Genomic DNA, 22776 nt, shown 5'->3' with positions numbered 1-22776 from the left:
AAGTTATCCCTGCTTACACGGGGATAGTGTTTGGCCCAGCCTTGGGGAGGTAGCTCCATTTAGCTAGTGGAGGGAGGGGAAAGCAGGTTGGAGGAGCTGATGTTATGCAGCATCAAGGAGCAAGTTAGGGGACCACAGGAAGGATTTGGTTGTTGAGTTGCCTTGTGGGGAAGGCTGATAGCTTGGAGGGGGAGAGGTGTTTGCTGTCTGAGGGGGTCACCAAGTGCAGAAGGGGGTGCGGCACTCTGCAAGGAGCATGTTGGGCCTGAGGGTGCAGAGGGGGCTGGGCTAGGCACCAGGCACGGGCTGCTCCTCTTCTCCAACCCTGCAGGACCCTGCCCTGACCTTGAGCAAGAAAGTGAAGCTGAAGCGGGAGAACCCAGACCTGTTGGAGCTGTGTCACTCATTGCCCATGGAGGTCTTTCACCTAGGTGAGACACCGGCCAGGGAGGCAACCTGGGACACTGCGTCTCCTGGGGTAGGGGTAGGGGGCCTGCACTGGGAAGGGGATGTGTAGTGAGATCCTGGCTGGGCTGGCATTCCTGCAGCCAGCTGTGTTGTTGGGGTAGCCCAAGCCCCTCAGAGCCTGGGGCAGAGACACCATATAGAGATTCTCAGGGCAGCTAAAATGCCAATCTCGCCATCCTGGGGATAGGAGGGGCTCCCCTTTGGGAGGGAAGCAGGGCCATTCCCCTTTTGGATGATCCTGTACCTACCCTGTAGGCTCCATGGGGGACATTCCTATGTGGTCACTTCCACCGCCTGGCTTTCCTATTGATTGGTAAGGGCTGCTTCTGCCATGGGCTGTGGTAGATCTCCTTTGCTAGAGAGATCAGGTTTAGGTCTGATACCCCCTCCTCATCTGGATGCAAGTGCCAGCCACAGGAAGTTGTTCAGCTGGGGTGTGTCCCTGACCCCAGCACAGTGCTCATCCCTACCCTTGCCTTGCCTTGCCTTGCCTGCCTCCATTCACCATCTGGCTGTGCTCCTGTATTCCCCCAGACTCCCCGTGAGGAGTGTGCAGTGTCTCACTTGGACCAGTGTTAGGCAGGCAGGCAGTGACAGGCTTTGGTGAGGAAGCCTGTGAGTGAGACCAAGTCCAGAGTGACACCAACCACCCCTTGGTGTCTGAGATCGATCAGTGACTGCAGCTGCCTGGAGAAAGAGATGCCCCCTCTTGAAAGCTCCCAGGGGCAGAGTGGGATGCTCCTAGACTGGGTGTGATGGAGAGGGATGCCAAAGGAAAACTCATCTCCAGGCAGTCCCATGCTGTGGACGTGACGGGGTTATGGGAAGAGTTGACCGTAGCCTCCCGCAGGTATTGCTACAGCAGTGGGCAGTCTTCTCTGTCCACCAGCCACTCCTGGTGCAGGAAGACCTCTCCCTGACGCTCCCCTTCTTTCCCTCCAGGGGGGAAAGGCTATGACCCAGAGAGCTCGGATGATTTTACAGCCTTTCAGCAATGGCTGCGGTGCTACTATGTGGCTGGTATGAAGTCATTGCGAGACAGCAATGGCAGAACCATCTGGTTTCAGGTAGGACCTCAGGTGGCCAACAACAATGGGCATTTCATAGGAGGGACTTGATTTGACTGGTGTCTGCACCCTGCAGTGGGAGGAGGCCTGCAGATCATCTTCTCCACCCCACTCTGCCCTGCAAAGAGACATGGGCTAGGCCTGGAGCCAGGTCTCTGTGTAGGGCTGGAGCTTCAAAGACATCCCCAACTAGGGGGTAGAATATCTGCCCAGGAGACAAACTTCATCCCTCTGAGACTTCCCTCCAACTGACCTCGGTGGAGGAGTGGTGAACCCAAAGGAATGGAAGCTATGATGGGCAGCATTCAGATCGTGACCCACTTCTGAGCAAGCTCCTGCTGCCCCAGGACTGCTGGCAGGACTGGTGGTCTTTGTACCAGAACTGGCATGCTGCTGAGGGCACAGTTACCTGAGCGGGTACCGGTTGCATGCTGGTCTGTGTTCTAGGAGACTGTTTATAAGCCCTATTTCTTCCTTGCAGGGAGAGCCTGGACCAATGGCCCCAAAAGGTGAGCAAGCAGCTTTCTTCCTTCATACTTCATAGGCCCTAGTTAGGCTGAGAGGCAGGGCAAGCCTTCACCTACTGCAGGATTATTGAGATGAGAATGAGCAGAACTTGTCTGGCCGCTAGCACACTGCCCCAGTGCAGCAGGGTATACAAGTCATCACCAGGGCAGTGTGATGCAAGGGCCAGTCCAAAAGGAGATGGTGGGTGACTGTCATTGGCACATCATTGTTGGCAGTCATGTGTGGAGCAGCCCGTGTCAGTACACTACCCAAGTCAGGTCCTTGCAGATGAGTGCAGCGACACCATAGCAGGATGTCTGTGCTGTGGCTGCTTCTGAGAACCCTGTGTGTACTCGGTAGCATTCAGAGTCCTGCTCCCATTGACCTTTGGGCCAACTGCATCAGATGTTCCAGCCTGCACTATTGTCACCATGGGCGGCAGGGAGAGGGGGTTGCTAGGGTCAGAGACATGCCAGCTATTGAGTTTCTCTTGCTTTGCTTTTGGAGAACTGGGCTCAAGGCTCAGCTTAAGGATGACCTCCAGGGAAGGCAGTGTGGTTGTGTTTTGTGCATATGTGGTCTCTTGGGGTGGAAGGGGAGTTCCTTGAGCCACCTTTACCCTTCCCTGTATGCATGTTCCAGGTTGCATTTTGCCTGTAAACATGCCCTCCCGAGGTTCTCTTCCATGGATGTCTCCTGTGCACACAAGATTTTGCGACCTCCTGACTAAAAGAGGGCTTCTTCCACATTCCCTGAATGAATCTGACTTAGTTTATTTCATGTGTAGACCGGGCCAAAAGTCCACAAAACCAGTCTCTCAGAACCATCTCAGGGTGGGAGAGCTCTTTCCCCCTGGCAGGTCCCCAGGGATTCAGCCTCTGAAAAACCTATCTCATCTCCTGTGTTCTTACCCTTCTTTCATGCAGGAAAAAAGTCCCACAAGAAACACGCTCGGGGGAAAGCCGACTTGGATGCTCCAAGTTCAAAGGTACCCAAGACCTCTGCCGTAAGTTTCTCAGTCTCTCAATATCTACAGCTGTCCTCCCAACTCCCAGAGGTGTTTGCTGCCTAGGCAATCCCAGAGTCCCCATTTTACATTTCATCTGTGGACTTCTGCACTCTGGAGCTTGCAGACTGCCAGTGATGAGAGCAGAGGTTCTCTGTTGCTGCCTTGTACATCACCAGATGCTTACTTGGCACTTGCTGCCAGGCTGCGTTGCATTGATGGGAACAGCTGGTAAGACCCATTCCTGGGCTGGAGACCATTAGAGAAGTGAGGCCAAATTGGAAAACTTGGTGCCCCCCGTTAGAATCATAAAAAGGTGTGGCTAGAAGGGCCCTCAGGAAGTCTTTTAGTCCAGCTCCCTGCTCAATTCCTGTCTAAACTGTCCTCAACAGGGGTTTGTGAAATCCCTTAATTTCAGGAACAACCGTTGCATGCAACTGTAGGCATAATACTGAAAACATCACAAAATTCTCTCTTAACTTGTCACAGATCAGGCAGGGGGATGAGGGCTGTCAGTGTCCTATCTCCATTGTTCTTGCCAATCTGACCATGGGGTAAAATGCCCTCCTGATCCCAAATGTGAGAGATGGCCTGGCCCTGAGCAGAGGAGCAAGGCATTCTAGCCAGGAACCTCTGGGGTGTTTAAGTCTCAGTTTGGCTGATTAAGTTCTAAAGTTTGCCCTACAATGTAGGCTGGGACCTGCTTTGCCTACAAGATCTGTGGCAACACATGACTGTGGCCATGAGTGAAGCAAATTCCCTCAGGTAGATCCATAAGGCTGTGCATTGTGTCTGCCCTAGTACCATGGCAGCACTGCCTCCACTTGCCGTCATCCTCACTTCTGCAGCCTCCAGATTTCCTATTGAAACACTCAAACATACAGATAATGCTGAAGTCTCGTCTCTAAGTGAGTGCATGTTTCAATTATTTGCCCAGGAGACAAAGCCACCATCCAAGAGGAGTTCCAAAGACAGCAGCAGCCATGAGGAGCCTCAGGGAACTAAGAAACACAGCAGGAAGAAGGAGCTCATCCAGGGAGCTGAGAACAGCCCAGCAAATGGACCAAGGAAGCGACATGCCAGGTTGAGGCAGAAAGGCTCAACCTGCCAAGATTCTCCTGAAACCAAGGCTCCTGCTGAGGGGAAGACGAGGAGCAGGAGGCGGGCAGCTGCTTACAAAAGCACAGGTTAGGTTCCTGCTCTGCCTGTAAGGGTAGCTTGGGGGAGAGGTCTGGGGCAAGAGCTGGTGTTTTCTACCTACCTCCCGGTAAGAGAAGGGAGAAGCTCCATCCATTATCTTGGTCCAGCAGGGTCTGTGCTTCAGTCTCTGACCAGCTTGAGTGTGTGCGTGGAAGGGATATACAGCACCAAGTAACCTCCTGGTCGACCCTAGGCAGGGACCCCCTAGAGAGCCTCAGGGTGGGGAGAGGCGGGAGATGTCTCTTACACGAGCTCATGACCCTGTTTAGCTGCGTAGACAGTCCAAGCACCAGAATGCGGCTACTTTATTGTAAAATCACTGGCCGGGAAGAGGCAAGGTGTGACTGGGACAAGAAGAGTTAGCCAGCCTCAGCTGAGGAGCCCAATGTTGTAGGAGGGGGCTGGCCAGGCCTTGAGAGCTCAGTGGCTTTAGGAGGAAAACAAATGTTTGAGGGTGTGATTTGGGGGAGTCCTTCAGTTAACAAGCACAATGAGGGGTTGGGTGTCTTGGCCCAAGTGCCTTCCCATCCTTGGTACCAACCCTGCCCTTTCACTGCCTGGCTTTCTCACCCTTGTCTTTCAGAAGTGGCTGCTGCTGGCTCCAGACAGAGGCAGGCAAGGACTGACAGGCCTGTCACCACTGCTATTCCCCTCTCCAGCTTGTAGTAACCGGCATGGGGACTTGCTTGCCTGCTGCCGCCAAACACCCTGAGCAAAAGGTCATGCTGGGACAGCTGCTGGATAACTGCGATCTGAATGGCTGCACCTGCTGTAGTGCGCCTTTTTCAGGGGCAGCCCACCACAGGAACTCTGAGCTGCTGGTGTGAGCCCCTTGCTCTGTGAAATGAGCTGTTGGTTTGTCTTCCTGCTTGCTTACAGGATTTTAGCCTTTTTTAGATGCTGCTCAGTGGTTCCAGGACAAAGCGATTTTATCAACTTCATTTTGTATCCAGCCCCTTTGGAGGTGCAGTGGGTCCTGTTTGCACCTGCAGGTTCGGAGCTGGCACCACTGTGGGCTGGGTGCTGAGTGGGGAAGGCTGAGCTTTCTCCAGCCTCCTGTGGGTGGGCTGAGCAGTGCCAGCCCCAGGTCAGTGTCCCCTGCTGGGGGCCTGTGCTTCTTGCTCTCAGCTGGGCTTGACAACCTTCATGCTCCTGCATGCTGCCAGGAACGGGATGGTGAATTGCATTTGTCCTGAGCTAGCAGGACTCAGAGGCACTTGCTGACTTAAAATTCCTCTGCTGTATCTCCAGCCCCCCACAGCTCTGCCAGGGGCTCTGAGGTTTTAGACCTAGAGTATTTTAACTCAGAAGAAGGTGGCGAGAGCCTGTCCTTTCTGGAAAGTGCCTGGTTGAAGCAGAGGGGCTGGCTCCTCTCACACATGGGCATTACCAGCTATGGCAGTGCTGCAGTGCTCCCTTCTTGGGGTAGGCAGACTTTGTGGCCCATTCAAGCCTGCTTGCTACCAGATCTACGTGTAGACATATAGGGCCAGGTTTTTAAAGATACAGAAGTGCCTAATGCTCACTGATTTCAACAGGTATTAGACCCCCAGAATACCTTTAAAAATCAAGGGCATGGACCACCCCTTCCCCCAGATTCTGGCTTCCCATAACCTGAAGGTGAAGGTTCAGCATCTGCCTACTAGCCTGTTCGCCTCACACACAGGAGTTTTCTAACAACTGTTGGTGCTTTTAACTATTTGACTATGATAGCCGCAATAAAACCTTTATACAGAAAACCATCCCTGTCTGGCTGCTTTTCTGTGGCTGCGGGAAATTCTAATATAGTGGTTCAAGGGGACAGTTTTAGCAAGTGAGGCTTTGGGCCAAGCTGTGGACAGTATGCTAGTATTATGCTTCTCCAGATGTGCCAGCTTTCCACAGAGGAAGGACACTTGGGACCACAGCTGGGCATTGGCTGCACCCACAGCTGAGCCCTGTGGTTGAACAGAGTGTTGAGGAGGGGGGAGGTATTTCTGGGGATGAACAGAGTGAAGAAGGCTTTGTGCTATCTGGAAATTACTGGCACCTTCTCCTAGGCATGTCTCTTGCTGGCCCCTTGCAGCCTCTGCCAGCCAAGGGCCAGGAACTGCAAGAAGAGCCTGTGGCAATAGAAGTGACAGGCTGTAAGGAACCTCCCATGTCTGCTTCCACATGCTGTCATTAGCAGCTTCCCAGGCTCTATGTGCCCTGGCCATGGGCAAGCCGTTCACCACAGGAAACAGTAAGTTACTGTAGAAAACATGGCACCTCAGCCCAGCAAGGGATAGGATATCTCCTTTGTTCAATGGGAACAGGTAATGGCCTCTGCCCAGAGCTGTGCTCTTACAGAAACAGGTCCATAGTGCTGCTGCAGGGCTTGTCCCAGGGATAGGCATCCCATGCTATGGCCACAACAGGCTTGGCTCTGTCCTGGACTCCTTTCCCTGGCATGATTTGCCAGTGACAGCCCATGGCTCCCTCTGGTGGTGTCAGGCAGTGCTGCCTAATGAGCACTAGACTGGGAATTAGGATTCCTTCCCTGGCTTGGCCACTGGAGGACTTGGGTATAGCAGTTGACTTCCTGGTGCCTTAGCTCCCACCTGTACCATAGGGATGACACTAGTGCGCCCTTTATAAAGTGGATGTAAAGCTGTGGAGGAAGATCACCTGAGAGCAGATGGGCACTTGGCGTCTGCCTCATGCTCTGAAGGCTGGGGGGGGCATGGTGTTCCTCCACTGCAAGTGCAAGAGGTCAAAGATAAACAAACACAGCAACTTCATCCATCTTTAATGCTGTTTCTTTCCAGGCTCTTGGCTGGGCAGCTTTACAGAAAGAGAGGGTGCTTTGTCATCACCAGGGAAAGGACTGGAAAGCAAGTGCCCTGGAGGGAGCAAAGGACAAGCTGGGTTTGGGGGAGCAACAGGAACATCCTCGGGGAGAGGGGACATCCTTGGGGAGAGAACTCTAGAGACGCTCCCTCACATGCACCAGGATTCTGTGCTGAGGCTGGTCCCTGAGGATCTCAACCAGCCCAGCACCAGGCTTGTCATAGTCTCCCCACCCAACCCATATCTCTCCTTTGTCTATCACTATGAAAACACCCCGAGAAGATACTGACACTTGGCACTCGTGTCCTACCAAGATGGTGGTGTTCTACTATGATGTTCTGGGAAAAGGGGTTCTTTGTGCAGCTGTGCTTTGGGATGTCCATACGCCCATTAGCTGAGCTGCTGAAATTACCTGATGACGGCTGCCTGTGGCATTGGCTCAGGGATAGGATACTAGTGTAGCTCACTACCCCAAGACTAAGAGCACGGAGATCACTTGGAATGGCGTAAAGGAAAGCTCCACACCAAGCTCCTTCAGCGGCAGGTGGCTGGTTGGGTCTGCCCGTTCTAGGAGATCACATCTAGGAGAGGAAGAGACAGGGAAGAAAGCCCAGACTCACAAAGGTATTCAGGCCTACACACCACCTGATTTCAATGGCCAGTTAGGGGCATGGGTACCTTTGGGAATCTGGCTCTGTATTTCCTTGAGCTCCACCTCCTGCTTACTTACGTGATTGCTTCCTTCACAGGAAGGCAGGTCTGGAGCCAGGTGACTACAGTGCTGCCGTGAGACTCATACAGTCGGGCCACGAGGACACCTGGCCTGTCCTCAGCCTGAAAGGACAGAGAGGAAGGGTCTCCTTAAGAGTCGTGACAGGCAGGCAGCCCTGTGCCTTCTATCAGGGCATCAAATAAGCCCCCGCAGCTTTGCCTCACTATTTAAATGAGAGGAGCTGGAGGGACCTGCTTACCCACAAGCCATCCACCTGAGGGCAGGGAGGTCATGCACAAAACCTGGCTGAGGTACTTGGTTTGGAGCAGAGGCTGATTTCTGCTCCTCCCTGCAGGGATGCCTCAAGTTCTTACTCATCAAGAACAAAAGCAGTAGTTTTCACTTGTCCTGCCTAGGCTCATGTTCACATGAGGATGCCGCTTGGGTCTGATTTCCAGAGAAGCAGCAGCCCCTTTGTCCCACAGTGAACTGGGAAAGAAAGATGGGTGCTGCGCAGCTCTGAAATCAGGCCTAAAAAGTTTCAGAGTGAAACTTGCATCCCTCCAGCTTCCCAAAATAATTCCCTGAGCCTCATCCACAGGTCAGGTATCACCAAAGCTTCTCTCCAGCCATTTTTTTGAAGCTGGTGCCCTGGGCAACCACGAAAGGGAGATATTATGCCACCAGGAAGAACCAACCTGGATGAAGAACATGCAGATCAGTAAGATGGCTGCACAGGGGGTCAAGCCCAGACTATTCTCAGTGGAACTGAAGCATCCCCTTTGCAGTGCTCTTCATCCATATCATCCAATGAATATGAAATAAAAGGGGGCAGTGGCTGAGCTCCAAAAGGAGGAATGGATAAGAGTCATTAGAGCAGATTAAAGTGTGGACAAATAGGATGGAGTCACACTGAGAGTGGCATCACTGGGTCAGTCCCAAGTGTTCTCCTTGGGCTTGACCCCAGCACAAGAGCTGGCACGGCTCTGTATTCACATTCATCTTAGACAGCCTGGCTGTCCTCTCCTTGCTTCACTCCTTGGTGCACTTGCCTGTTTCACGGTTTCTAGCACGACAGCTGGGGAAGACACACAGAAGGCGCTCCAGGCTGGACATTGCACAGAGACAGCCGGCATTGTGTGGAGAGGAAAGTTCAAGCTGTAGGCATAACGGATCACACCAGCCTCCTGGAAGGAGCCTACACAGAGAAAAGAACCACCCTGCAGTGAGCAGACAGTGCCAGTACCTTCTATGCTAGGGGGAAGGCAACTTCCTTCACACCCAGCATCCCTCTGCCCCACACACAGAGGGGGACCTTTGCCTCATCACCACCCTAAGGGAGTAAGCAGACTCCCTGAGCGGGAGGGGGGAACAGAGTCAAGTTGTTCACCCTCCAAAACTCACCCAGATGAGGCATCACAGCATAAGTGAACTGATGGTGTCCCATATCTGCAGTGGTGTCAGGGGACTTAGGTGCTCTCAGGCTGAGAATGAAGGGGATTATGGCCATGGATTCTCTAAGTGGCAGCAGATAAATACAAGCACCCCTTCCCTTCCCCTCCCTCTGGCTCTCCTACAAAATAGCACACACATTCCTCACCTCATGCTCAGGTCCCCCACCTTCCCAATGACAAAGGCCCCTTGAACTCTCAACACAGTGCCAGGCTCTGTAACAATAACCCATTAAAGGAGGATTTCCACCTACAAGACAGCTAACTCCCTCTACTAAGAAACAGGAAGGGGCTTGGGCTCAGGCTCTGTTGTGCCTTGAGACCAAATGCCAACTGAGCCTGAGGAGCAAAGTACCAAAGGAGAAGAAAGAACCCATGAGCCAGGCCCTTGCCCATTTGGTGACAGGCTGCCATCTTGTGCCACCTCCCCTAAAGCAGCATCAGGTACTCAAACCTGCTGCAGGGATGCAGGAAAGGGTTAACCCTCATCTCAGCCCTCCCGCCTTCCAAGTTAAACCAGCAGGACAGGTGGGAGGCAGCTGTAGCCTCTAGGCCCAGGCAAAGCCCCCGCCCTTCTCCCCCACTCACAGCGAGAGGCTCATGGTGTTCCCATGCACTGAGGCACCATATTTGCTGTCATTCAGCAGCGCCACCCCAAAGCCGTGCTCTGACAGATCCATCCACTTCTGGCTCCACACCTGTGGCAGGAGGGAGGGGGTAGAATGAGTAGTCAGGCATTAGGGGGCTGGTGTCCAGGATGGCCCTTTCAGACCTGTGCAGCAAGGTGGGTGCTAGAGAAACTATGATAAAGCATGCAAGGACTGGGAGTGGGTGCTGGCCTGCAGAGATCTTTGGAGACAAATGGATCCTAGCCACTGTGAAGAGCCGGGATCTGGCAACGGGGGGCTGTGGCTGTCAATCCAGTCTCCATGAAGGACAAAGCTCTCATCCTCCCTCACCAAACTCCCTGGCAGCTGCAGCCCAGCTGGGGCTGCAACTGCTTCTTGCACAGCTTGAACTGGCCATGAAAGACCCAGCAGCTTCCCCTCCAGTGGGGAACCACAGCCCCAGAGGGCAGGCAGTTGGAAGCAGTTGCAGGAAAGCTCAGTGTCTCTGAGGCTGTTCCAAAACAGTCCAAGGGAAGGTGCTCTCCTATCAGCGTACCAGCCACAGCTACAACCTGGTGTGCATGAACAACAGGTGCCTCCCGAGACTGGAGGGGCACCATGGCAGCGAGCGGGGACTGCCCACAGCCCCCGGCATGTGTCAGTGAGCAAAGACCACCCACACCTGCTGCTGGCAGTGTCATTGTTGGTGAGTGGTGTCAGTGGCAGGGGGGCGAGCAGGGACTGCCTGCAGCTGCCACCGGATGCTTTGGCAGTGGTGTGGGGGGCAGGTGCAGGTGGAAACTGCCCGCAAAAGCCAGTGGCACCTTTGGCAGCAATCTCGGGGGGGCATATGCCCCACCATGCCCCCCTTACACGTCACCTATGCTGGTGTTGGTGACTTCAAACCATGCTGCAGTCAACTAAGGCAGTGGTTCTCAACCTTCTTTGTACCAGGACCCATTTGTAAACATCGATAGCCAGTCCCAACTCAGTACCCCTCACTCTTGACCCGCTGCCCCCAGACCCCAGTGTGTGAGGCAGGGGGTGGGTGTGTGGGGAAGGGGGGCCCTAAGTAGCCCTTGCGGGTTGTTATTCTGTCAGCCTGCAAAGGAAAAACCAGTTTCCCACAATTTTCCTCTTTAAAGGAGAATCCGTTTTTAAAGTTTGTTCGTGACCCTTTCATATATTCTTGCAACCCACTTTTGGGTCACCACCCCTGGGTTGAGAAACACTGAACTAGGGGACCCTGCCTAACAAAGAACTGCCTCCCCCGAGATGAGGGGAACCTGTTCCAGGCAGATATCCCTTAACAAGAAGGGACACCTCCTGAAGCAAGCCAGGCTCCAAGGAGACAGAGGAATTCTCAGAGTGCATGTGCAGCGTGGAGGGAAGGGATGGGTGAGCGAAGAGCTACCGGGGCTATTTTGATCTACAGGCCAGAGTTTGGAGCTGGGCTGCTCCCCCCTCACCTCGAATCGTGCCCAGTCCCAAGACGTGTTCCAGTGTGTTGGCCTCTGCAGGTGGCCAAACTGGATCTCGTAGGTGGCATTCATGCTCCGAGCCTGCACAGGGAACTCCACTTTCAAGAACTTGTGAGCCTCGTTCCACTCGACCTAAAGTCAAGGCAACAGCTGAAAGCAGGCTCAGCAGGGCAGGCAGGAGATGCTAGCTGTACCCTGCTGTGCTCTGCCTGGGGCAAAATCCGACTACATCAGAATCTATCCCACTGCAACCCTAATGCTCTGAGTAAATGCACACGGAGGCTGAATCGGCACCCAGGTGGGGCAGCAGTGGTGATAAGACTGTATATTACAGAAGTTTACTATCTTGGCTGCTGCCAGGCAGGGGCAGGCTGTTGGGTGGTCTAGGAGGTCCTGGCCATGGCCATCTGTGACATTTACCACCTCCAGGCACATCTCCATTTGTTTAGTGATGTTTATGGCATGGTGCCAACTGCACTTGGGTTCTGCAGACTGCACAGCCTTCTTGCTTGCTTGAGAGCACAATACAAGGGGTAAAGTTCACCCCATGAAGCTATGTGTACAAAAACAGTATTACTGAATGCCCGGGTTCTCTCCCCTCCCACCACCACAGACAGTGTCACAAGGATGCGGCCTCCACAGGCCTTTCCAAACCTGGGTCAGGAATCGAAGATAAGGGCACATGGCGTCCAGGATGACCTCTTGGGTGATGATGCTCTTCTCGCTGATCTGCAGAGAGAATCTGACACTTCCTCGCAGGGCCCCTGGCAAGATAATTTCCAGTGGCTTCACAAGGGTCGTGACTGGCTTCCTAAAAGTTTTTAACACACAAAGCTAAGAGCCCAGGGTGATGAAAGGCTCCTGCCAGATGCAAGAAAAGGGGAGAGCGCAGACACCTGCAGATTGTAGAGCTCTCACCAGAGATATGCACAGAAACACTCCAAGCTACAGTGATGCACACTACGCAGAAGCCTGGAAAGAACAAGCACACAGCTTCCCACTGCAACAGTTCTGTTCTCCCTCTGGGAAACTGGCCCCTTGCTACAACCCCAAGAGGCAAAGATCCTTGCTAAGTCCTAAAGAAGTGCCTATGCTCACAAGGCACCACTCACCTACCTGGTTTCTAGATGATAATCCATCACATCCCAGGCATCCCAGTACAAGGGAATGTCATCAAATATCACAAACTGGTTAGCACAGGAGCCCTCAGGGACTGCCTCTCTAAAACAAAGCAGCAGATGAACAGTAACTGAACAAGAAACTGTGAAAGATAAAGCAGTCCTGAAATGAGACTCCAACACCCTTACAACAGGTATGTACAGCTAGGGCAGTGACTCTCAACAAAGGTGAGATCCTGTCAAGGATGCTACAGGGTACAACACAATGTTAGCACTATTAGGAGTGCAATAAAGATTCACAAGATAAAGCTGGAGATTTCAATTAGGAAGCCACAGCATCAAAAACATTCTGACCTGCGGTAGTCTTTCTGAGTCCTTTGCAACAGAAGATTGTTATTCTTCTGTAGTCAAAAAACAAGTGACAACTAATAGCTGGCATTTCTTGGGGGTGCCTTTAGCCTAAGAAGGTTCAAAGCCACTGAGCTAGGGGCTCACAGGGGAGGTTCTCTAGGAGTAGACTTGGTGAGACAAGTGACCCAGAACTTCCTCTGAGGGGCTGAACTCCTGTCCCAGAGGAGGCCTGAGGTAAAATGAAACTCAGGGATGAAGGGGAAGCTTCTAGTGACTCCCTACCAGGCTTCATCTCACAATCTGTCCAGCATGGATGGACCCTCTGGAGGTCATCCAAGTGACAGAAAACCCACATTCTACTGGTGCAAAGAAAAATATAACGCACCTCCCAGAGCTCACTAAATGAAGCGATGTCACATGTCCCATTGAGTCCAGATGAGCTGCAATAACCCCATTCTCCATGGTAATGGACCCATCCAACTGGTGAATAAGGAAAGATATTAGAAGACAGCACAACACAGACTCCACACAAGCCATCGGGGCAGAGGCGGTCAGAGGGCCTAATCCAGAAGGGAACTCCCCCTAGGTTGGACCCTACAGGGCAGCTCACCTGTTTAACCACCCTTACAGGGTGAGGTGGTGTTAATGAGTCCTTCACCACAGAGTAGCCCATGCTACAGGCCTTCACGAGGGCTAAAAGAAATAGAGGCAAAGAAGTTCACTCACTTTCCCTTCAGTGGAGATACCCTCTCTAGCTCCATGTGAGCCTTCTCCCTCACTGCCCCCTTCTACACTAAAAACCTCCACCCAACCACTACTTTGAATGCAGGATCTATAGGATCCTTTTCCCCTCCCCGTGTGAAGATAAGCTTCCATGTGGTGCTGAGGGAAATTGAATCTTCTTCTATAAATCAAGAGAAATCCTGGTCATGCATAACCTTGAAGCCCTGAAGGCTGACACGTGCACCGCTGTCACAGGTGCGTCAGGAGCGACAGCTGTGTATCCTGCTGGGATATGCATCTTTCATAGCTGTATCAGTCCCATCTCCCCTCCTCTGCTATCCATGAAGAGGCATAGTGTGAATCACTGCTCCATGAAGGATGACCTAGAAGTCTTTAGGCAGGCAGTGCAGCGGTACCTAAGGTGTCTGCTCCGGTTGGTCTGGCCCTGGAGATAACTTCCGTCCGTTCCCAAGGCAACGTGTTCATGATCACAGTGCTTTCGGCTGCTTCCGAGCCAGTTGGCAAAAGTTTTCCAATCAAGGACTGCACAGCTTCCTTCAGGAGGAGAGTACCCACAGAACGGATTTCTGGGTGAAGAAAAGGCACTTCAGTGAAGAGGAGATTGATAGGGTTTGTAAAGCAAGAAAAAGCTTGCTAGGTCTTTCACAGACACACAAAGCAGCCAAGGAATGACATTGTGTTCCCCACATTCCTTATCCATCCCGTTCACCCAGCCATTGGCATTTGCACCCTGAAATTGGCACTGCACCCTGACAGAAGCGCTGCCAACACCTGCAGGTGGTTGCTGCTTGCCACCTCCCACCCTCGCCGCCACCACCACTGCTGCAGCTGTCTGTGGGTGGCCACCGTGCCCGCCGAGCCCCCAGGGGCACACGTCGTTCATGCACCCAGCAGTCCCATTCCTTGTACAAACTCTTTATTTGGCAGTTCCCCTATAGTTAGCACTAGTTCTTGCTCCCTTTCAGCCAGTGTTTTAATTGCTGGGTGTCATTCCCCTCAGTTAAATTACTCTCCCCTGGATCCTAACCTTCCTCCATCTTCCCAGGTAGCCACTCTTCATGCTTTCCTGACAGTCCTCCCCTTCTTGCTGCTCAGCCACAGGAGTTGTCACTCCTGATGTCACAGGGCTCCTGGGACCAGTGGGGACTCCACCTGCTGGGGCTTTCTATTTGTCATACCCTGGCTGTCAATCTCCAGTGACCAGACCTGATTTTCTCTGAGATCTCTGGGGATCTGCAAATGCTGTATATCCAGTGCATGCCTCAGTGCACAATGGTTGTTATTCATACAACCTGCTGCTACAGGAAGCAGGACACTCAATGCAGGAAAACAGGGGAGTTAGTTATTACCAATGCCTACAGCACGTCTTCCTAATGGAGTTATGCATGCCCCATGAGCTGCACCACAGGCAAATGTTTACAAATGGACCAAAAAGCAGGTACAAAACCTCTGAAGCCCCCCCCGGCAGAATGTCTTACAACCTGCTTGGGCCCTAACCCAGTGTTCTCCACTCACCTTCATAGTAACTCATGGCATCCTCTGCTACCAGCTGAATACAGGTGCCTGGCAACACATCATGGAACTGATTCAGAAGCAGAAGCCTAAACCCCAAGGAACAGGAGCTCAGGGTTAGATTCACTCTGCATGAACTACAACAACCTCCTTCCGAAGGATGAGTCTTGCCACACCCTACAGACTGCTGAGAGGAAATACCATCTAGCTAGGAAGATCTCACACCTGATTTTGGGCATTGGGCTTCACCTCCATATGACTGATGCTTGGCCTTGATCAATGGTTATAAGAAACAAGAAATTGTGACGTAGGCTCCCAGGCCAAGAGCTCTCCAAGCAATGAGTTCATTCAATCATTCTCTGGTCTTCTGAAAGGATTCCCAATGTATGGGAGAGCAGAAAGCACAGATCTGGGAAATCACTGAGACAAGTTCACTCTTCCCTGGGATAAATTCTTAGTATCATAAAAAGATAAGAATATGGCTAGAAGAGATGCCAGGAGGTCATCCAATCCAACCCTTTGGTCAAGGCAGGATCATCCCTGTCTAAACCATAGTGTCAAAGTATTATATCAATCAGGTATTATAAATGGGTGTGATTCTTGGGGCAACTTGACCCAGTTAGTGATAGCACTCAGATAAACTTGTTTACCTCCACAGATGCTGCAGTTTGGTGGCAGGATATGGGAAAGCACTTTTCTGTGCCACGGCCAAACTGCTCAGGACTTCAACATCATGCAGTATCCGCTCACATTCCCGATTGCTTTTCTTTATCTGATCCCAAAAATAAAATGGGATTTAGAATGATCATTCCTCAGAAGCAGGTTCAGCCATCTAAACTACATGTGGGAACATAGATAACTAATATCAGTTGACAATAAGACAATCTTTTGCCTGGGCGCACCTTCTCCACACAACCACCTCCCACTACAGCAGCAAATACTGCTGCCACTTGGGCATGAGCTCTGTTTTAGAAGATGGTTCTTCCCAAAATGCAGTGATTCACACTTGCATTATCAACAGTAAACAAGCACAACGAATCTAATTCTTTTCAGTATGTTACTGTGGAGCTAGGAAGCTCTTAGGGGAAGGGGTTAAAAGTACTCCTGCCTGCTGTAGAAAACAGAAGGGTGAGAAAACTCTCTGAATACAGGACAACTCCCCTGTGAAGAGGCATCATCCTGATCTCCAATGAGCAGCTTCAACTTGTGTTCCAAGCCAGGAGAGCACAGCTCTTTTGAAAAGTTCCACAGAACATGTTTAAATGTATCCTGTCAAAGTGCTTGTACCTGGGATGGAAGGTTTGAAAACAAAGAAAACCCTGACCCCACAAAACAACTGGTTTTCCTTTGGGCTTCCACCATTCCCCAATAGCACTGAAAAGCCAAACTCACCAACTTTGTGCCAGTGCATTAGACCTAGGAAGTGAAATAAGGTGTGCCTACACTTGAATTCATTGTCACACGGGTCTGCTGCTGGGAGTGTCTGAACACAGGTTGCAAGTGTTCCTTCTGTCTAACAGAGGTGTAGGTTGTAGCTGTGTTGGTCTAAGGACGTAGGCAGGCAAGGTTCTTTGCATAAATCTTATATCTTCTTTAGACCAACTAAACAGTTGGAAAAATTCTTCTTAGCAAGGGTTTCGGATTTAAAAACCCTTCGTCAGGCTGAGGAAGCATCTGCAGTTGGTGTGTGCTCTTCCTGGATGGAATTCCATTTACTATTCATTCCATCCAGGAAGAGCACACACCAACTGCAGATGCTTCCTCAGCCTGATGAAGGGTTTTTAAACCCAAAATCTTGCTCAGAAGATTTACCCAAAGAACTTTGTCTGCCTACTGTCTAACATGAACCCTGGGGTTACCTGAGCCTGGGTGGTGTATGTGCCATTATGCAGCTCCAGAAACAGCTCTCCTATCCAGGTGTACAGCTGTGACCCATCTCTTTCCAAGACAGAAAAAAACTGGTCAGGTGTAGACATCTGAACCCTTTGGATGAGAGATACAAGAAGGCAGTTTGTGAGCAGCTGTGAAACATCAGCAGACCCCCTCCCAATTTTTCAGCATGTGAAGACAAAAGGAGTTAGCTGATGCATCCTTGAGAGCCAGCTGTGATTCCACTGAGCCAGAACAGGGTATGGAACTTTCCTTTCACCTGGGTAGCCCATCCACGTCCTTCATTCTCTTCATCCTGTCCAGCATCTTCTGGGTTGGGCCACCTCCTCCATCTCCAAAGCCAAAGAGAGCAACACTGTGGTTCACACGGCCTTTGTCTTTGTTGTTATTCACAGTCTTCAGCATCTGGAAGGGATTGTACACATACATGCCACAGGCTCTCAGGGCCATCATGCACCACAAGACCAAGGAACCCTTTGCAGACTTCACCATCAGACATGTCGCTGAGGGCTCCCCACCATGGTTGTTTACTTTTCAGGCCTGGCTACCAGGTTATAACCAGCAGGGGGAGCTGGAAATGCAACGACTCATCCAAATGTGACCCGAGCAGGGTGCGGGGCCCCAGGGCAAATCAGCCCATGTGGGTCTTGACCCTGATCTGATCCCATAGGCCCCAGACCCAAAGAAGCTGCTGCCACCATCAGCGGCGGCAGGGGTGGGGGAGTAGCGAGCGGCTGAACATGGAGCCGCCACTCTGCCCAGCTTTGCACCACCGCTGCTCCACCTGGCTCCACAAAGCGTGGAGCCTGGGGCAGTCGCTCTGATTCGCGCCCCCTAGGGTCGGCCCTGGACCCATCCCTCAGTGACCCATCAACCCTCCACTCTCCTGTATGTTTCTCTCTAGAATGTAGCTGATTATCACAGTCCAAATCACACACACACACAGTCAGACTGCTCTTCAGAGTTACAACCCCTCCAAGCAGGACTTCCTCCTGCAGCTCAGGTGCGGGGTGACTGGCATTTCTCTGCATGCTGGATGTGCTGGAGCAGGGAGGCAGGGGTGAGCCCACCTGGTTGAGAGGTTGCTTCACTCACCTCTTCCACGAAGCCTTGCATTCCATAAGAGTCGCCAGGTGGGAAATGGGCCAGAACGCTGGAGCCATCAATGCCTTCCCAGAAAAAGGTGTGGTGCTAGAAGAGAGCAAGGCATCAACCAACTGAAGCTGTGGTATTTCCTGGAGGCTCCAGGGGGAGCCCTGCTAGGCTGAACCGAGTAAAGTAATACTACAGGGAGACGACTGCCCACCATTCATTTTTCGAAGCTGTTCAACACCTGGTCATCCATAGCCAAGATCACCTTGTCCTGGGCTTCAAGACTCCTGCTCACCAATATACACATACAAACACACCAGTGCATGGGGGATCTCACATGCACATAAACATACACTTGCCCCAATGGAGAGGGGGATCCTGCACTCACACGCACACCACACACTATAACAGACTGGCCATTGCACAACCCATGGATACACATGCACTCCTAACCTGACAGATATCTTGTGCCATTGACTAATGGTCTAACAGCCAGTTGTGCTCTACACATTCCCGGTTCTACACAGGACTGCATATAAACCAACTACCAAAGGCGGAACAAACAAAGGAATCAGCAGATGGGGGCAGATTACATCAGTGATATCCATGCCACTGCTCCTGCAGCCCCTACTGCTTCTCTTGTGTGCTGCGCTGCTCCCTACCCTGCCACACATGTTGGGTAGTGCAAGGAGCATCAAAGATCAACTGGGCTTGCACCTTAGGAGCTGCTACAGGATGGAATCAGAGGGTGACAACCAGAGGACTTTTTGTCTGCCAGGCCTGTGTTCAAATCACATCTCCCTTCAGAAGCTGGCTTTGGAGTATGCAACAGGAAGCCTGAAGGAAGCACATACTGACAGGCCAGAAACTGAGATATGGTCTCTGGGCTACTTCCCACTTTCCCCCAAGGACCCAAGAACAAACTGAGTGTGCTGGGATCAGCAAAGTGTGACTTCACTCAAGCCATGAACTAGGCCTGTTCCCAGCTCTACCTATGGGGCTGAGGGAGCTGTTCAGCCCGCATGAAGAACCAGAGCAGAGCCTACTAGACCCATGCCCATTCCCATGCCAGCATAGCCACTCACTGGAAAGGTGTTCACCAGGCTCCAGCTGAGTTTCTGAGTGAGGAACCGCCATATTCCACAGCCGCGCATCAACTGGGGCAGCTGGGCAGAGTATCCAAAGGTGTCTGGCAGCCAGAACTGGGAGCAGAAAGAGAAATACAGACAGTCCCATGCCCAGAGCTCTCTCAGGCTGTGTACCCAGGCAGGGATACATACATGACAAATGCATGACACTCCCCTCTCCCACTCCCAGCTTTGAGCAATATTAAAAATGAGCCAAACAAAGCCAAGTATCACCAGGATCCTCATGCCTAGCACAGAAACCCAGCACCTCATGGACACACTGCTGGGTACTGGGTCCTAGATGAACTGGACACTGAGGAGCTGGAGGGTACCCCTCTCAGAGTTATCTGGGACTCCAGGAAGCCAGGCTGGCTGGACTTTCCTGAGGGAGATTTCACCCCGTAGAAATGAAGCAGAGACCCTGAGAATACCAGCTCTAGAAAGGAAAGCACAGAGCACTCTGCCCACATGGAGCAAGAACGCAAGGGCTGCAGCAACGAATGCATACCTCTGTGCAGAGCTTCCCAAACTGCTCCTGGAAGAACCGCTGGCCCTGCAGGAACTGGCGCACCATCGACTCCCCATTGGGCAGGTTCCCATCCTGGGGTGGGGGAACCAAAGGCCTGATGAACACTGTGCAGAGTGAGGTGCCCTCCGCTCTCGCCCCCTGAACCACAGCCCTCCCAGGGCAGAGCAAAGCCTGACAGCTGCCAACCAAGGCATGGCAGCCACATGTGGACTTGATGTGCTCTCCAGACAAAGAAGGGCCTAGGGAAGGATAGAAGAGTTGCTGCCAGCACAGCTTGGCAACTGCCTTCATCAGGAGAGAAAGGGGGTTGGTTTGAGGGGAAATGGGCCCTAGCAGGACTGAACAACACACGTCAGTAACTGCTGTGTTCCACCCCCCTGAACTGACTGAATTCTGGTACTCCCTTTCCTGGGGAGCCTGGGGTGTCCTGGGCCTGCTCCTGCACAGGGGAGCTCATGAAGTGATGGGCCAGGGCTGCAATGTTCTTACCATTTCTACCCAGGTGCCTCCAACAGGTATGAACTGTCCTTTCCTGGCAAAGTCCTGAATCTGAGCATACAGCCCAGGGTACCAGTTCCTCACCCACTCCAACTGCTGTGCCTGGGGAGAAGACACACCCTGTCACCTGATGGAGGCTACTTCCAGGTCTCATAGGCCTGGGGAAGACAGCACACAGCTGAGCTTCTGGCTTTAGGCATCTGCAAGCCTGGATTTTTCAACAGGTATCAAAGAGCTCTGCAAGTACAACCAGGCAGACAGCTCTTGGCTAAAATACAGGAGGCCATGGGCACCTAGTTCCTGTGACTGAGTGTGCACTGGGCCCCATGCAAGAGAAGAAGCCCTGTGTAGAGGTCGCAGCAGCAGCCCCAACCAGCTCTGTCCAGAGAACAGGCACAGACTCTTAAGCAATTCCCATCTGTATTTCCCGAGGAAGTTTCATTGTCCACATGTGAGCAGGAGACAGCAACTCACCTGGGAACAGGTAAAGGTGAAGCCTGGGTTCTTTTCCATCAAGTGGACAACGGTCACCCAGCTGCGAGCACATTTCCGGATGGACTCCTCATACGGCCACAGCCAAGCTACGGGAACATGGGCAGCTTTGTGGCCTTTGTATCTCAAATAGCTGTGCATCATGAACAGGTCCAGGGAAGTGATCCTCCCACTCAGTGTGACATTGGTCAGGCTGCAGTTGGAGTACTGTGTCCAGTTCTGGGCGTCGCACTTCAGGAGGGATGTGGACAGCATTGAGAGGGTCCAGAGGAGGGCCATTCACATGATCGGGGGCAGCAAGGCAGGCCCTATGAGGGGAGGCTACAGGACCTGAAGCTGTTCAGCCTCCACAAGAGAAGGCTGAGAGGGAATCTGGTGGCCATCGACAAAATGACCAAGGGGGACCAGCACGCAATGGGAGAGTCCCTGCTCCCCCAAGCACTACCGGGAGTAACGAGGAATAACAGCCATAAGTTGATGGAGAGTAGATTCAGGCTAGATATCAGGAGGCACTACTTCACAGTCAGGGCGGCTAGGATCTGGAACCAACTTCCAAGGGAAGTGGTCCTCGCTCCTACCCTAGGGGTCTTCAAAAGGAGGATAGATAATCACCTAGCCAGGGTCATTTGACCCCAGCTTTCTTTCCTGCTCATGGCAGGGGGTTGGACTTGATGATCTGCTCAGGTCCCTTCCAACCCTACTAACTATGAAACTATGATGTCACACACATACACACACCCCAAGCTGCCTGTCAGAAGCCATTCTGTGCTATCTTCCCCAGGTGGCCAAGACAGAAGTGAGACTTGCCTGAGCTATGCTGCCTTTAACAAGAACTGAGTGCAGAGGAGCACCAAAGACATCAACAAAATATGGCTATTAGATGCACCTGCATTGCAAGAAGTGTGGTTACAAGTGCAAAGGCAAGAGGTCTTTCCTCATCTCCAGCCCCAGCAAGACTCTTGTCCAGCTCAGACGTGCTGGTGTCCCGGACTCTTCACTTCTATTCCCCTATAACAGCAAGGCCCAATCCATGCTGGAAATCTGAAATCCAAGTGAGGCAAGGTCCAGGCACAACAGGCTATCACAGGCTCCTCCATCAAAATGCCTTTTAACTCATGCTGATTCAAGCCAGATAAGGCTAACCACCTTTTGCAAAGGGTAACAGAGATAATCCTTATCCTGGAGGCTAAGACCATCACTTCCACCATGCACTCAGTGCCTCCTGGCCCACTATCTGCTTTGAACCAGGTTCCTCCCAAAGCCAAGGGCCAGGCCTACTAAATCTCAGGTCATTCAGCAGGTGCCTATGATAGCCAGGCCACGCTCTTACCTGAATCAATGTGGCAGTGGCCCATGGCATGGATTGTGTGCTGGCTCTCTCCATTCCTCTGGCTGAAGAAGGTGGAGGCGAGCTGGTGAGCTGCAGGGAAGGTGGATGGGTCTGTGACGTCACAGAGGTTCACCATCTGGTTGGCTGTGTACAGAGCCTGGAAGCTCCTCTGGTTTTTCTCCCCAAGGTGCTGAGGGAGGGGAGAAGCAAGGAGAGCTGAACCATGAGCTTAGCACCTCCCAGACTGGAGAGGCTAGTAGACCTCATCCTACAGAGACTGGGTCTGATGCCCTGCACATGTGAGCAGGACATCCATGGAGATCCCCCTTCCTGCCTTGTGTCCAGTCTCCACCCCCAACAGTGTCATACGCTTCCCAATTCTACACAGACACAAAAGGGGTACTCCCCTCAGCAAAGGGCCCTTGTGCTTCTGGGGCCTTCATGCCTCTGGCTGGCCCAATGGGAGATATTGCCAGGTAAATTCAAGCAACAATGGGTCGCAAAATGGTTGGAGGGCCACACCCAGAGTGGTGGTGGACGGATCGTTTTCTACCTGGAGGGATGTGGGCAGTGGGGTCCCCCAGGGCTCAGTCCTTGGGTCTGCACTGTTCAACATCTTCATCAGCGACTTGGACAAGGGGGTGAAAAGCACCTTGTTAAAGTTCGCAGATGACACTAAGATGTGGGGAGAAGTGGGTATGTTAGAACGGAGGGACAGGATACAGCTAGACCTGGACATGTTTCATAGTTGGCAGGGTTGGAAGGGACCTGAGCAGATCATC

General features: G+C 52.3%; 2 protein-coding genes across 2 annotated transcripts in view; one reads left to right on the top strand and one right to left on the bottom strand.

Annotated features, from left to right (window-relative positions):
• NEIL1 (nei like DNA glycosylase 1) overlaps positions 1 to 5990 on the top strand; it is a 21070-nt gene extending 15080 nt beyond the window's left edge. The window contains exons 4-9 of the mRNA XM_019504448.1: positions 332 to 431; positions 1411 to 1535; positions 2017 to 2044; positions 2969 to 3030; positions 3986 to 4235; positions 4832 to 5990. Of these exons, the coding sequence (XP_019359993.1) occupies positions 332 to 431; positions 1411 to 1535; positions 2017 to 2044; positions 2969 to 3030; positions 3986 to 4235; positions 4832 to 4914 (648 nt within the window). The 3' untranslated portion in view covers positions 4915 to 5990. The remainder of the gene's footprint in view (positions 1 to 331; positions 432 to 1410; positions 1536 to 2016; positions 2045 to 2968; positions 3031 to 3985; positions 4236 to 4831) is intronic.
• A 1011-nt stretch (positions 5991 to 7001) lies between these two features.
• MAN2C1 (mannosidase alpha class 2C member 1) overlaps positions 7002 to 22776 on the bottom strand; it is a 22292-nt gene continuing 6517 nt past the window's right edge. The window contains exons 6-26 of the mRNA XM_019503839.1: positions 21995 to 22184; positions 20647 to 20753; positions 20164 to 20274; positions 19654 to 19746; positions 19104 to 19220; positions 18022 to 18117; positions 17186 to 17331; positions 16896 to 17019; positions 15687 to 15808; positions 15040 to 15125; positions 13920 to 14090; positions 13391 to 13473; positions 13166 to 13260; positions 12428 to 12532; positions 11966 to 12122; positions 11300 to 11443; positions 9811 to 9920; positions 9176 to 9255; positions 8824 to 8969; positions 7790 to 7893; positions 7002 to 7640 (exon numbers count right to left, since the gene is read on the bottom strand). Coding sequence (XP_019359384.1) covers positions 7526 to 7640; positions 7790 to 7893; positions 8824 to 8969; positions 9176 to 9255; positions 9811 to 9920; positions 11300 to 11443; positions 11966 to 12122; positions 12428 to 12532; positions 13166 to 13260; positions 13391 to 13473; positions 13920 to 14090; positions 15040 to 15125; positions 15687 to 15808; positions 16896 to 17019; positions 17186 to 17331; positions 18022 to 18117; positions 19104 to 19220; positions 19654 to 19746; positions 20164 to 20274; positions 20647 to 20753; positions 21995 to 22184 — 2502 coding nt within the window. The 3' untranslated portion in view covers positions 7002 to 7525. The remainder of the gene's footprint in view (positions 7641 to 7789; positions 7894 to 8823; positions 8970 to 9175; positions 9256 to 9810; positions 9921 to 11299; positions 11444 to 11965; positions 12123 to 12427; positions 12533 to 13165; positions 13261 to 13390; positions 13474 to 13919; positions 14091 to 15039; positions 15126 to 15686; positions 15809 to 16895; positions 17020 to 17185; positions 17332 to 18021; positions 18118 to 19103; positions 19221 to 19653; positions 19747 to 20163; positions 20275 to 20646; positions 20754 to 21994; positions 22185 to 22776) is intronic.

Source organism: Gavialis gangeticus, unplaced genomic scaffold (assembly GCF_001723915.1).
Source record: "Gavialis gangeticus isolate Ggan-Ray unplaced genomic scaffold, GavGan_comp1, whole genome shotgun sequence".
NCBI classification, from domain to species: Eukaryota; Metazoa; Chordata; order Crocodylia; family Gavialidae; genus Gavialis; species Gavialis gangeticus.
This window is presented reverse-complemented; position numbering and strand designations above follow the sequence as displayed.